Below are 14,900 nucleotides of genomic sequence, written 5' to 3' on the forward strand. Positions count from 1 at the left end.
AAATCCTAAATTGTTGATTGTTTTTTCTTTACATGTGCATTAAGAACAAAGTTCTCTATTCCATTAAGAGCAGCCAGTTGTTCTTGAGAATTTTCTTCTACAGTCAAAAATTTGCGGACCTCGGCAAGGTAGTGGAAAAGCCTGTGCTGCTGTCACAGAGGATTGCTCTTCTGATTCCTCTTCACTTTCGCTGCTGTACTGTGCTGGCAGCACCTCAGCCACCAAGTCGTCCAGGGTGTCTTCCCTGCACACGCAGAGGTTATCATCGGCAGCCGCAAATTCACTGAGGTCAGCAGCTATGTTGTGTGCTTGGAGTGCAGAAAGCACTAGCCTTGCTTCATCGCTCTCCATTTGGAGGCAGTCTTCACCTTCATTTCGAGCGCAGTCAGGCAAGGTATCACTGGTGTGGCCTGGGATGCGGAAGGCATGCTGGAAGCAGTTCCGTATCGTTGCCGATGTTACTGCACTCCATGCGTCAGCTAGCATTCCCACAGACGACAGCAGTGTTACGCTGTACGACATGGAATTATCCATGCATATTAGCATCCTCTTAAGGAGTAGCTTTCTGTAGTAAACTAATCTTCAGACATTTGATTACCCCCTGATCCAGAGGCTGGAGGACAGTTGTTGTTTGGAGGGAGGAATTCAAGACTAATTGCCTCCAGCCCCTCCACGTCACCGTGAGCGGGACAATTATCCACTATCATCAGCACTTTTCTTTTATCGCGCTTAAACCGCACGTCAAGTTTCCGCAGCCAATCCTCAAACAAAGATTGCGTCATCCATGCACGTGTATTTGCTGCATAAGAAACGGGAAGAGTTCGGACGCCTTTAAAGCATCTCGGACGCTTCGATTTGCCAACAATGAAAAGTTTGGGCTTGTGACTACCATCCATATTGGCACAAACCATGACTGTGAGCCGCTCTTTGCTCAGCTTTCCGCCGGTGCAACGTTCCCCCTTACGACACAATGTTTGCTGAGGAAGGCACTTGAAGAACAGTCCCATTTCGTCAGCATTATAAATGTCAGCCGGGGAGTATTCAAGCAGTAGGCTCTGAAGACGCGTCTGCTGCCAGTCGGTAGTAACCGCCTCATCGACCGCTGCCGCTTCTCCACTTACTGTTTTGAAAGTGAGGCCATGGCGCTCCTTGAATCGCAACACCCATCCATCACTACACTTGAAGTCTTCAATTCCAAAGCGCAAAGACAGTTGTTCGGCCTTCTCTCGCAGGATTGGTCCACTTACTGGTAGACTGCAGCTCCGAGCGCGCTTCAGCCAAAGAAAAACTGCCTTCTCAAGCTCCGGATGTGCCGCCTCGCTAAGCCTTTTTCTGTCGGGAGCGAAATGGCCTGCGTTGTTATGCAGCTTGTCTTTCGCTTTCACTATCGTTGTCAGCGTACTTTTTGTGATTCCATACTTCAATGCCACAGAAGTCTTCTTCGCTCCAGCCTCAACTTCTATGGCTGCCAATTTTTCTTTCACAGAAAGGGTTCGGTACTTCCCCCGCGGAGACATGATGCTACCAACGCGGGCGACCGACCAGGGAAAGAAAAGCGCGAGCGGTCACGTGATTCGGAATCGGCCGATGCTACTCGCGTCACTTTCGCACCTTTTTTTTTTTCCTTTTCTCGTGCTCTTTGTTTTTACGTCAGGTTCTACGTCAGTTTTGAGCGTTTTGACAAACGCAGGTGGACAGTCGTCATTTCCACAAGTTTTGAGGGTTATGTGTTTTAATTTCGAACTTCCTGCTTTGAACTGGCTAGCAAGCATGCTAGCAAGCCACGGAAAGTTGAGCAACAATGTGCCCTTCGGGAGGCTTTTGTTTCGAACGTTTGTTTGTTAGGATCGTGTTCGCTTTCTTTTATTTTTTTAGGCCATAGTGCACTTATTTTAACGTTTTCCGCTGTTGTGGTGATATAAGAAGTCAGATTTTTCACCAGTGGTGGCAACGATAGCAGATAATTTTCCGGTATGGACAAGCAAAAAGTACGAATTAACCGAATTGCAGTGTTTGAATTAAGCTGCCTTAAAATACATTGAAAACATGGCGAACCAACCAAAAATTTGATTTTTGTTTGAATTAACCCAAAGTACAAATTATCAGTTTGAATTATCGCGAGTCTACTGTATATGTATGTATGTGTATACAGTCAAACCTCGATATATCGAACACAGATATATCGAATTATTGCGTATATCGAACAATTTCTATATCACATGGAAAATCGCATGCATTTTTAATTCTTTATTTCGAACGGGGCCGGATGTAAAATGGGTATATCGAACTCCGCCGCCCCAGACCAAGTGCGCTCTGTTGACGGGAGGCGAGCTTCCCCGCAACACTCTCGAAGATAGCGGCGGCGCGATCGGCGTTCCAGACTGCTGCGTACGACAGCTGCCCACATCGGTTGCGCCGAGGGCGCCATTTGAACGTAGCGGCGTACACACGCGGCGGCTTGGAGCCAGCACGGCCGCCTCGACATAGCCTCAATCACGCGCGCACGGCGAGGCTTGCCCCCGCCGTGCGCGCGTGATCGAGGCGGCCGTGGAGCCAGTTGGAGCGCTTTGTCGGTGCTGAGCCACGCATCATGTGCATTGCGGACTTCGTTGGCGGTGACGACAGCACCGAAACAGTGGCGGAGTTAACAGACGTGGAGATCGCGGCAGAAGTGACTGCTGAGCGGCCAAACGAAGATGCTGCCGAGGCTGATCCAGCAAGCGCTGATGTTGCCCCGCTCCCGACTGCAACTGAGGCTGTAGCTGCTTTGGCCGTTGTACGCCGCTACTGCGGCGCAATAGAAGGCACTGGACTGTCTCTTGTGGACCGTTTGGACTATGTTGAGGACGCCGTGGTCAAGCACGCGGTTGCCAATATGAAGCAGGCTACGCTGCTTCAGTACTTTCAGCGAACTAAATAAATACTTTGTTTGAAGCTTCATGTGAGTATTTATTGCACCACGATTGGTTCATTGATTGATTTGCGCTAGTTTTTGACGCGTTTTCTACGTGATTTTATATATCGAATTCTGGCTATATCGAACTATTTTGCGATCACCGCGCTGTTCGATATATCGAGGTTCGACTGTATATATGTTTGTGCTCATTTTACTTCAAAAGATCAAATTTGTTGGTCTTGTGTGCAACTTCGACTGCACAACACTGGCAATTTAGGCTGTACAGTCAACCAATTCTTCGGGCATGCCCGATAATTTGTATGCTTTCACCGCACCTCCACAAACCCCATAGAGCCAATGTATACGGACGGCTGAAACCCTTTGCCGTCCAATTTTCGAGACACTTCTAGTGGGTGCAGCTTCAAAACAGCTTTAACCCTTTCAGGGTCAATGCCGTATATTTATGGCGCCATCTGTGCGTTTAAAAAGCATGCCAATTTCCTAACTTTTTCTTTCCTGGCATATGCTGCCACTTTCGGAGTACAGAGAAAGAGAACAACTTCATTGAAAATGCCTGCAGAATCGGTTAGGCTCCCTCCACGCAGGGAGGACAAGCTTTTAACGCGACGCTGCCACTACGTCAGTCTCATGCGTTGTGCTCCTCGAGGTCTTGGTCCCTCACCACTTCTGAGGGTCCAAGAGGGCCACCGCCCCCTTCCTGGGGGTGCTGCCCCCCTTCTCCTCGGTTTAGCGCGGTCGCTGCCTCTCTAGAGCTGCCGAGACCTGCTGGGCGGCCTTGAGTTGTCTCTTGATCATAGCTCATTGTTGCAGCCTCTAGCTGCGGTGGGATCGTCGTCTTCTGTGGGAATACAGGGAATTTTTTTCTCGCTCCTCCCTCTCTCTGTTTTCGTTGCATGGTTTGTTTTAGAGCTCCAGCGCGTCTATATACTACCGCGCGAGCGGGCGTCAGTTTTTGTTCCGCAGGTGGTTTCGGCTTCTTGGTGGCTATCTCGATACTAATCGCTCAAAGGGCGACCGCCTGTTACTCGCTCGTTTATTGCTCACGGGGTGCGCATGCGTAAAATATGCCGCCATGCATGCAAATTTTTTTTTATTGATTATTATTATTATTATTATTATTATTTTTGACTTGCGAAAACTAGTTCTAGTTGGCGATAAGATGAAGATTAGCGGAAGTTTGTCAGACGTTCAGTTTTTTTGACGGGCACAGAACCACGCAGTCTTCTTGAGTGCAGTCACCTATGCAGTTCGCTTACACTATGTACGTAAATATTGGTGTATGAGCAGGAACATTTGAGACTTGCAAAATATTCTCGTGTGCGTATTTTCTAAGCCTTGAACTATGTGTATAACAATGCATCAAATTTTTTATTCTTATAAATTTATTTCCTTTTTATTGTTGTTGTTCATGAATGAGCAGTACATATATTCCAACGCAAAATATCTTTTTCGAAATAGGTCCCTTTGAACTTAAGGGGGGATGAGGGTCTTGAAAACATTTTTTTTATTTCTTAACATATCTTTCTGAAAATTGGCATGCAGATATATCTTTGAATGCTGATCCCAAATATATATTCAGATTTTATATATCTCATCTAGAAATGAAGATATTGCAAAATAATTTATCCCACATAGGTCTTTTCTTACGGGCCATTATGATAATTTCTTAATTAAAAAACTACTTTTAAAGAACAGCTGTCATTTGCAAGGGCCCACTGCACATCCTAAAGCTAAAGAAATTTTGAAAAAGTCATCATATAGGTCATGAATGAATAACGAAGTAGGAAGAAAAAAACAATGCGGAAGTAATTAGCTTACATCTTACTTAATTGCTAGTCTATTGGGTCTAATGAAAAATGGAAAGCTTTAGGATGTGGCTGAGGTTTTACTGAAAAAAAAAAACGATACCTAATTCAATAAAATCAGTTGATGCAAACATTATGAAAAGTTCTGTAAGGCAAAGACATTTGATCGAAAAAGCAAAGCTGAGAAAATTGCATTCAAAGTTTTGCTTACTCTGCCACTTTTGTTTACCCGTCACATGGAAAAATTTAATGCTTTAGCATGCAGCCCAGTCATTACTGAACACAATAACACCAAACTCACAGAAATCTGTTCATGTAAAGATTGTGAAAACCTCTGTATTGCATTGGCACTTGACAAAAAAAAAGCTCAGAAAGTCACTTGCTATTTTCTATGAATCTGCCACACATTCACAAAAGTCCTGGGCAGTAGTCCTGGGTTCTGTCAGGCTTGTGCTTCTTGGCCATCCTGTTCTTCACCTTTTCAGCATTGGTGTGACTTTTATCAGACCTGCACAGCCTCTGTTTATCTCTTTCAAGGCTCCTACGAATGAGGCAGCTCCCAGGACTGTAACCAAGCTGTGCTGCAACAGCTCTGCTGGTTCTCTCACTGCACTTTGCGAGTTGGAGAGTGGCCATACCACGCTTGCTGCAGCTTGAGGACGCAAACAGCTTCTTTAGCACAGAGAGATCAACGATGATGTACTCTGTGCCGCGATCGTCGTCTTCACTTCCTGTGCCGACGTTCATTAGCTCGAACTTGCGGGAAGTCGCGGACTTCTTCGCCAATGAAGTCTTAATGTTGTCTGCGTATTTTTCGCGCCCCGCGCACTTCGCCTCCGTGAAAAACAGTGTCGAAGCGTTGAGCACGCGAGCTCGGTTCAGCCGCGTCCGTCGGCACCGAAGCGGTGTGCGGAAACGCCGAAGGCGACGTTAGGCTTCGGTCAGCCAGCTCGGCCGCTTCCGACGACACGGAATCCGAAGCGACTTGCAGCGTCTCAAAAGTTGGAATTTTCGACGGGCTTAGTCCAGGCGCATTCACCGGCACTGAAGAGACTTGCGGTAACACCGAAGTTGACACCGATCGGCACTGTCCAGCCGCGTCCACCGGCGAAGCTAGCGTCGACGGGGTTTGTTCAGCCGCGTCCTCCGGCGAAGCTGTTGTTGGCGAGCTCAGTCCAGACGCATCCACCAAGGGCACAGCATCTTGCGGCATCACCGAAGCTGTAGTTCTCGACGATGTAGCGCTCTTCTTATTTTACGCGCGTTTCTTTTTGCTGACTGCTTTTCGCGTGCTTGCTTTCGAGCGCGCGTCTCGCGCCATCGTGACACGCGGAACAAAGACACCAGGCACGCAAAAGCAAGAAATTCGTGGTTAAAAGAAGCGACTCAATAGCCAAAATATCTACAAGAACGATAAAGAAAAAGGCAGAAAGAAAAATACTAGGAAACAAAGAGGAGCGCGAAAAATGACGTGCGTGCAGGCAAAAGCAGACGACGTGAAGGAGTCGAACAACGTGGCCGCGGGGCCGCGGCAGGCGTCACGGCCAATCAGAGGGCTGCGCCTCGAGGAGGCGCCCGTTTCACCCAATCAGCGGCTGTCTCGCGACGATTTCCCGCTTGAGAACGGGTGCCGATCTCTCCGCTGCACGGGGTCTACAGCGTGCCGAGAGGCGCCAGAATGGAGAGCGGGAGAGGGACTTTAGAGCAGGAAACCAGCTTTCAAACGAGACCAAGATGGCGCCGATCGGTTCGCGTCGCGCGGAGCTACGGCAGCTTGAAAATGAGGGCAACCTTCGCGCTTGGCATTCAATTTCGGCTCACCGACGTTTCTAAATTGCCTTTTTTTTTTATACTTCGAGTAGGAATTGAGCCATAATTAAAGACTTCAAAAACGCAATTTTTGAAAATTTCCATTTTTGACCATTTTTCCCGATTTCAAGACCCGCGTCCCCCCTTAAATCTGCAATAAAAAAAATCGACCCTGGTCAGTCGCATGTGGCGAAAGACGTCACCACAATTGCTATTTTGATTATCTCACAACGTCTAACCAGCTCTCTCACACTCAAATCAGCTGGCAGCCATAGCCACCCCTACAACTCTAACCCTAACTGCTTCAGCGTTCACTACCAAGCTTCCTGCGGTTAAGTGCCAGGTTTTTCATTGAAACAATTTTCCGCCATCAGAAATGGCGCTGACTTCACCTTTGGCAGGAGCCATCCACGAGGATTGTGGATGGCTCAGCTTCGCTGCAATGCAGTTAGGTTGCGCAGTGAAAATGCAATACAGTGCGGTGAAGCGTACCAAGAAACGAAAGGAACCACTCATGAAACAGGAGTATGTAGAGTAGGACGTTGTTCATGCCTTTTGGAAAAAAATGTGAGAAAAACGTACTGCCTGGAAAAACACGATCCGAAGTAACTAAAAATATCTGCAGATTCTACTATTGTTGACACCTATGTGATACAAGAAGTCGCACGGATCGTTGTGGTCCGAGGCGCATTGTTGTTTTCCTATTGCGTGGTGTTTTAAGAGGACTATGGGAAACCGAAGCGAAATCAAGCTGGTGGGCAACGTCGGATGCTGCCATAGCAAAATGTGATGACCACATTGCACCGTCTGCTGCAGGGAACTGTAGCGCATTTGAATTATCGCCTGCTAAAACATGCAGTACGCTGCCAATGACACTACGTGCCACATGCCATAAAACAGATAGGTGAAGGTGCTTATCACAATAGGATTGATGGTGGTAGCTGTGAATGCTGCGTGGATGACCCGGGAGATTTGCTGGTACCAAAATGAGAAACTGGCTGTGCACCTGCTCCCTTCGATACCGCGCCCGCCGCGCTCGTGTCGTTGCCCCCTTGCTCCATCCACCTCAACAGCCTGCTTGCAAGCTGCTCATCGCCTTGCGCTATCTTTTAGATTTTCTTTTTTTCTGTTTTTTTTTCTCTCTCTCGTTGCTAGTTCTTTGCTGCACGCCATGCTGCCAACAAAGCCCAAGACAGTGCAGATGTTCGGTGCGCGATATGCGACTCGTACGAACATCGAACTTCGATCTTCCGCAGCGAGTGCCGACTGCATAGACGCTTTCAATGGCGGAACTGTGCTGTCGGCTGTTGCCAGTCGGAAATCCGACACACTGAGTGTACCTGGAGCCGCAAGTGCTAATTAGATGCTCGTCACGAGCTTTCTTATAATAAGCACGTGCTCAACTTTAAGGCCCATTTTCTCAGAATGGTTTTTTTTTTTTTTTGCTAGTAGTGGTGCTGGGGAAGGCGATATCTCAAGAACCGCTCTTCAGATTTGTGTACCGTTTTTTATTCTGTTCCTGAATGACTTTGCCAGGGAGTAACAAGCTTCTTTTTTTGAAAGCTGGTGCAGTTAAGAAGGAACACGGCTCATTGCGGTGAAAAAAATCGATTTCTTGAGAATGAAATTTTTCAATATCTACAGCTAATATTCCTTGAATTCAAGTTTCGAATCTCGCGCAAGAGTATTTCGTCCACAATATCAATTCATAACATCGCTGTGAGCTGAATTCTGTGCAAAGACAGCCCCTTTTTTATCGTGGCGCGTAGCTCTTTTTCTATGCCTGCGATCGCAGCCATCTTGGTCTCGTTGGAAAGAGGAGCCTTCGTTCTTTAATTTCCCGACAAAAGTGACTCTGCCGGTATGCCAGTGACGTTGAAATCCTGGGAGAAAGAAAGCCCGAATGCGCGATCCGATTCGTTGACTAGCGCACATGACCAAAAACGCGTGCTGTAGTTGGCTGCGCGAGGTTCCCATCGTCTGCTCCACTCCGCAGACGACGCGACGGCGCATCTCGTTGGTTTGTTGGCACATGCCCAACTATGTCCGATTCACCGGGGAAGTTCGCCACTAAGCACAAGTTCGGCAAAAAGAAGCGATCAGCTTATAACATTCAAATGTGCTCCATTCCTTCAGAAAGTATCGAGAATAGCTCACCGCCAACCGCAAATGATGCCGAAGTAGGCCTAGCCAGCTCACAAATGAGTGAAATCGTTACGGATAGCGGCCACGTTCGGCGTGACACTGCAATGTTGCAGCGTGCGGATTTGTTGCAGAGAGAGAGATGAATGCTCAAAGAAACTTCTTGCGTCAACGCCAGCAACAAAGCGGATGTTGGATTTGCTCACTCGCACTGACTGCGTTGCAGCTGCGCCAGTAGACGCCAAGGCAGGCTTCGCTATCCTCAGTAGGACTCCATGAACGCACTGATGTTGTTTGTCAAGTACAAGGTGTGCGGTGGCAGCGTCGAGTAGGCAAAAGCGAACGGTAATCTGGCCTCGCCATAAAGATCGTTATCACGTGCGCATGTTGCGGCGATATTGCGGCGGCGTGGAGCTCGACCCGCGTGAACGACAACCTTGACGCGCGTGCGATGCAAGTCACCGGGAATCGGTGAAAGTCGCTAAACGATGTTTTTGCTGCATTTGGGTGGCCGTGGTCAGAGCGACTACATTCCTGGTTTCTTTTAGCCACTTTCACTGCAAAATATTGCAAAATTATTTCTGTACTTGATTAAAAGTGAATGTATTCCTTTTTTCTTGTTTTCTCAAAACACCAACTTTTGACTTGTAGCTGACTTACCGCGGCGATATCTCTGCCTTCAAAGCAGGTAGAGCCATAATTTTTGTTGTGGCTTGTAGCTGAGTGTGCAAAGTACACAATGGTAGGATCAGATTTTGGAACTTGTGCCTTAAAAATTTTCAATTCTGCTTTAGATCAGACAGTAGGGTAGTCACAATTCAAACAGTAAAGATTGAATTGCTATAAAATTACTAATATTTGGTTTATCAAAATAGTATTCCTACCATTGTGTTCCTTATGTTTTCTAGTACCCAGGCATATATGCCAATATGAATTTCGTAGCGCATTTTTTTTCCCCTGTTGTTCCTGCAAATTATGAACAATGAATTTCATTTGTCTTCAGAACTAAATGGCCTATTGGAAAAATAATTACATATTTGAAATCAACACAATAGTCTTAACAAGAATATGGATAGTTTCATGAATATTGATGGAAAACATCATGAACATTATTTGAATAGCAGTGTCCCCCCTTAACTTATATTAAGCAATTCATTTTTGATGAATGTGGTCATTGCTGGCGACATCAAATTTAAAGTTACGTTAAAATTTTTTGGAGGGGAAATTAAAGAAAGGGGCTTTGTAGCCCCCTGGGATATCTATCAAGGTATCATCACAGTGAATTTCAGCTTCCTACGATGTCGTGGCATTTCTCCAGGCTCTTCCTCAGGCATACACATGAACCACCTAGTTAGACCTAAAGAACTCTGGAACTAATAAACACATCTTCATGAAATTTTGCTGTTCCTCATAGTTCGGTGGTGTGATCGTACCCGAAAGTTTCATGCATATAATTTGATATTCGAACTTTATTCGAAAATCTTCATGTTTGCACACCCCTAATTTTCATTCATGCTAGTAGGCAGTGAGACATTGGCACATTGCCATTGAAACTTGGTGAACTTAAGCAGTGTAATCTGTAGAATCCAAAAGCACCATGTCTAAAGAATAATCCTTTTCATGCTTTTTTGCTAATGCTTGCATCCCCTCTTGAATGTGCAGGTGGCTTTGTGGGAGGACCACCTGTAGCTGGTGGACCACCAATGCGTGGAGGGCCTGCCTTAAGGGGAGATGCCCCACCGGGAGTTGGCCATGGCATGCTACCACCACGTGGTGGCATGGGGGCTGGAGGACCACCTGCTAAGCGGGGTCGCTGGGAGGGACCCCCGAATACGGGAGCTTCCTATCAGGACAACTACTACAACAACGGAGCAAGGTGTGGAAAAGTGGTGTAACCTGTCTTAAAACATAGTCACTCTTAATGCTTCCACAAACAACCATCTGTCATTTAGAACGAGGTTTGGGTAACTGTAAATTGGAGGTGTTACCCAATGAAATTAGCCCAGATGTAACTGCCATTTTTTAAGGGGGGACGCGGGTCTTGAAATCGCGAAAAATGGTCAAAAATCGCAATTTTTAAAAATTGCGTTTTTGAAGTCTTTTATGTCCCAACTATGCCTCTGCAAAATATTATGGCTCAATTCCTACTCGAAGTATGAAAAAAAACGGCAATTTAGAAACGTCGGTGAGCCGAAATTGAACGCCAAGCGCGAAGGTTTGCCTCATTTTCAAGCTGCCGTAGCTCCGCGCGACGCGAACCGATCGGCGCCATCTTGGTCTCGTTTGAAAGCTGGTTTCCCGCTCTCCATTCTGGCGCCTCTCGGCACGCTGTAGACCCCGTGCAGCGGAGAGATCGGCACCCGTTCTCAAGCGGGAAATCGTCGCGAGACAGCCGCTGATTGGGTGAAACGGGCGCCTCCTCGAGGCGCAGCCCTGTGATTGGCCGTGACGCGTGCTTCGCCTGCCGCGGCCGCGTTGTTCGACTCCTTCACGTCGTCTGCTTTCGCCTGCGCGCGCGTCATTTCTCGCGCTCCTCTTTGTTTCCGAGTATTTCTTGTTCTGCCTTTTTCTTTATCGTTCGTGTAGATATTTTGGCTATTGAGTCGCTTCTTTTAACCACGAATTTCTTGCTTTTGCGTGCCTGGTGTCTTTGTTCTGCGTGTCACGATGGCGCGAGACGCGCGCTTGAAAGCAAGCACGCGAAAAGCAGTCAGCAAAAAGAGGCGCGCATGGAACAAGAAGAGCGCTACATCATCGAGAACTACAGCTTCGGTGATGCCGCAAGCTGCTGTGCCTTTGGTGGATGCAGCTGGACTGAGTTCGCCAACAACAGCTTCGCCGGAGGACGCGGCTGAACAAACCCCGTCGACTCTAGCTTCGCCGGTGGACGCGACTGGACAGTGCCGATCGGTGTCAACTTCGGTGTTACCGCAAGTCTCTGCAGTGCCGGTGGATGCGCCTGGACTAAGCCCGTCGAAAATGCCAACTTTTGAGGCGCTGTAAGTCGCTTCGGTTTCCGTGTCGTCGGAAGCGGCAGAGCCGGCTGACCGAAGCCTAACGTCGACTTTGGCGTTTCCGCACGCCGCTTCGGTGCCGACGGACGCGGCTGAACCGAGCTCGCGTGCTCAACGCTTCGACACGGTGTTTTTCACGGAGGCGGAGTGCGCGGGGCGCGAAAAATACGCATACAACATTAAAACTTCATTGGCGAAGAAGTCCGCGACTTCCCACAAGTTTGAGCTAATGAACGTCGGCACAGGAAGTGAAGACGACGATCGCGGCACAGAGTACATCATCGTTGATCTCTCTGTGCTAAAGAAGCTGTTTGCGTCCTCAAGCTGCAGCGAGTGTGGGATGGCCTCTCCAACTCACAAAGTGCAGTGAGAGAGAGCAGTGCGAGAACCAGCAGAGTATTGTAGCACAGCTTGGTTACAGTCCTGGGAGCTGCCTCATTCGTAGGAGCCTTGAAAAAGATAAACGGAGGCTGTGCAGGTCTGATAAAAGTCACACCAATGCTGAAAAGGTGAAGAAGAGGATGGCCAAGAAGCACAAGCCTGACAGAACCCAGGACTACTGCCCAGGACTTTTGTGAATGTGTGGCAGATTCACAGAAAATAACAAGTGACTTTCTGAGCTTTTTTTTTTTTTTCTTTTTCTGTCAAGTGCCAATGCAATACAAAGGTTTTCACAATCTTTACATGAACAGATTTCTGTGAATTTGGTGTTATTGTGTTCAGTAATGACTGGGCTGCATGCTAAAGCATTAAATTTTTCCATGTGATAGGTAAACAAAAGTGGTAGAGTAAGCAAAACTTTGAATGCAATTTTCTCAGCTTTGCTTTTTCGATCAAATGCCTTTGCCTTACAGAACTTTTCATAATGTTTGCATCAACTGATTTTATTGAATTAGGTATCGTTTTTTTTTTTTCAGTAAAACCTCAGCCACATCCTAAAGCTTTCCATTTTTCATTAGACCCAATAGACTAGCAATTAAGTAAGATGTAAGCTAATTACTTCCGCATTGTTTTTTTCTTCCTACTTTGTTATTCATTCATGACCTATATGATGACATTTTGAAAATTTCTTTAGCTTTAGGATGTGCAGTCGGCCCTTGGAAATGACAGCTATTCTTTAAAACTAGTTTTTTTAATTAAGAAATTATCATAATGGCCCGTAAGAAAAGACCTATGTGGGATAAATTATTTTGCAATATCTTCATTTCTAGATGAGATATACAGTCGAACACGGATATATCGAACTCGAAGGGGATCACGAATTAATTCGATATATCAAAAATTCGATATAAAAAAAATACAGGCCCAGAGACTACCTATGGCGGACGATGACCTACCGATCGGCGCATTCAAGAATGACAACGATTTCCGCACACACGACGCAACGTAATGCTTTATTTGCGTGAAAAAAAATCGCTTATGTTGGTCTGCTTCTTTGCCTTGCAAATGAAATTAAAGACGCCAGCCTCGATCTTATCGAGGCTGTTCAGGTGCGAAAGCCCGGTTCTTTCCATGTCGCCGCAACAACGGCGAATCAAGCTGAACGCGGCCGCCACTCCAGCGGCGGAGTACGAGCGTGTAGCCGCCCCCTCGTCCGGACGATCTTCGTCGCCACTCGAGCTGTCGGCCTGGGTCCCTGCGGCTGCAGCTACAATGTCCTCGTCGGCGAGGCTCGCAACAGCCTGAACATTGCTGTCAACGTTCACAAAATCGTCAGCAGACACTTCGGCTGGAACGGCAGCCGGGAAAAGGGAGGACAACTCGCTAAACGCGTCGTCCATGCACTTGTTGTCGCCGTCGCCGTCTTCGCAGGTTTCGGGAAGTTTGGCCGTCACGAGGCCTGCCTTCCGGAAGCAGTTGGCCACGGTATCCTGCTTCACGTCTCTCCAGGCGCCCGTCATCATTTGAATGGCCCCCAGCAGGTCAACCTTAAGCTCGGTGCCCATGCGGAGGTTCACCAAAAGCCTATCAATGAGTCGCCTCCTGTAGCCGACTTTGAACGACTTAAGGGGGGACGCGGGGATCAACTATGGAAAAACGACCCAAAAATCACTTTTTAGAAAGTTGCAGATTCCGAATCTTTGACGACTGCTAAGTACCATAAATAAATATATACACCAGGCAATACAGCGAAAATTTCGTGAAAATCGGCGGAAAAGTCGCGGTTTTCGAGCGCCCCTAGCTCCGGAACGGCAGTACACGGCGCGGCCATGCTGGTACCGTTGAAAAGCGCGCCTCTTCGCCTTTTGACGCCCCTCTTTCATTTCCTGATAGAGAGAAGAGCAAGCATAAAAACATAAAAAGTCTGAAGGTCGCGGAGCTGCTTGTTACGGCCGCCGATTGGTTTGCTCCGTCACGTGCGTTCTATGAGCCGCCCCCATTGGCCGGGTCTGGAAGCGAGCTGCTGCGGCGTCTGCTTCTCCCGTTTCTTCGCGCGTTGGCTGCTGCGCCTTTGTTTACGTGTTAGATATTCGAGGTACACCGCCGCTTCATCGCTTTATTCCGATTTGAGTTTTCTATTTCATTTTGTGGTTTCGAGCATGACTGGGCGGACGTGGACGACGAAATACGCGACCAAGCACCGCTTCGGCAGCCGCAAGCGCAAGCCGCCGAACATCCGAACGATAAGTAGTCCTAGCAGAGATGTGTCCGCGCGCTAGCTTGCAAGAGAGACTGTCGACGCATTGCCAGGCAGTTCGCAGGCTGTTGCAGCCTTGAGCTCCAATGGTGATGATACCGAACTAATAACGGCCGTTTCCGATGCTTCCGGGCCTGCGACGTCCCGTAAATACTCCGCGACGTACCCCGATTGTGCCACCGCCGTCACCGAGATGAACGACGAAAGTGCGGTCCAAGCGCGTGCGTCTGCCGGCCGTGAAAACGAACCGTGCATCAGCAACGGTCGCACCATACAGTCGCATCTTGAGTCACAATTCATCTTGTCGGAGGTGTTGAATATGACCGCCGCCACTGTCCGCGCGTCACTTGGTTCTGTGCCGGCAACCGAACGGAAGATAGGGTTTACGGCGGGAGGAGCATGCTCGGTGGTGACGGACTCAAGCGAGTCGAGCGGCTGAGAAAGATGCCTTGAGCAATAAGAGGGCACAAAAAGCACATGAAAGCAAGCATAAAAGATCCAAGAAGCCAAGAGATCAACCTGACACCTGCACCTACAAGGCCGGTGGTTTCTACTCGAATAAACATGGCTCAAAA

General features: G+C 47.8%; 1 protein-coding gene across 3 annotated transcripts in view; it reads left to right on the forward strand.

Moving 5' to 3' along the window:
* LOC126541667 (uncharacterized) overlaps nucleotides 1-14,900 on the forward strand; it is a 55,707-nt gene that overhangs the window by 14,679 nt on the left and 26,128 nt on the right. For all 3 annotated transcript variants that reach the window (XR_008614797.1, XR_007601700.2, XM_050188529.2), the window contains exon 4: nucleotides 10,336-10,549. Coding sequence is in view for 1 of the 3 variants with exons in the window: in XM_050188529.2 (XP_050044486.1) it covers nucleotides 10,336-10,549 (214 nt within the window). In the remaining 2 variants the exon portion in view is untranslated. The remainder of the gene's footprint in view (nucleotides 1-10,335; nucleotides 10,550-14,900) is intronic.

The sequence above is a fragment of the Dermacentor andersoni genome, chromosome 2, assembly GCF_023375885.2.
Source record: "Dermacentor andersoni chromosome 2, qqDerAnde1_hic_scaffold, whole genome shotgun sequence".
NCBI classification, from domain to species: domain Eukaryota; kingdom Metazoa; phylum Arthropoda; class Arachnida; order Ixodida; family Ixodidae; genus Dermacentor; species Dermacentor andersoni.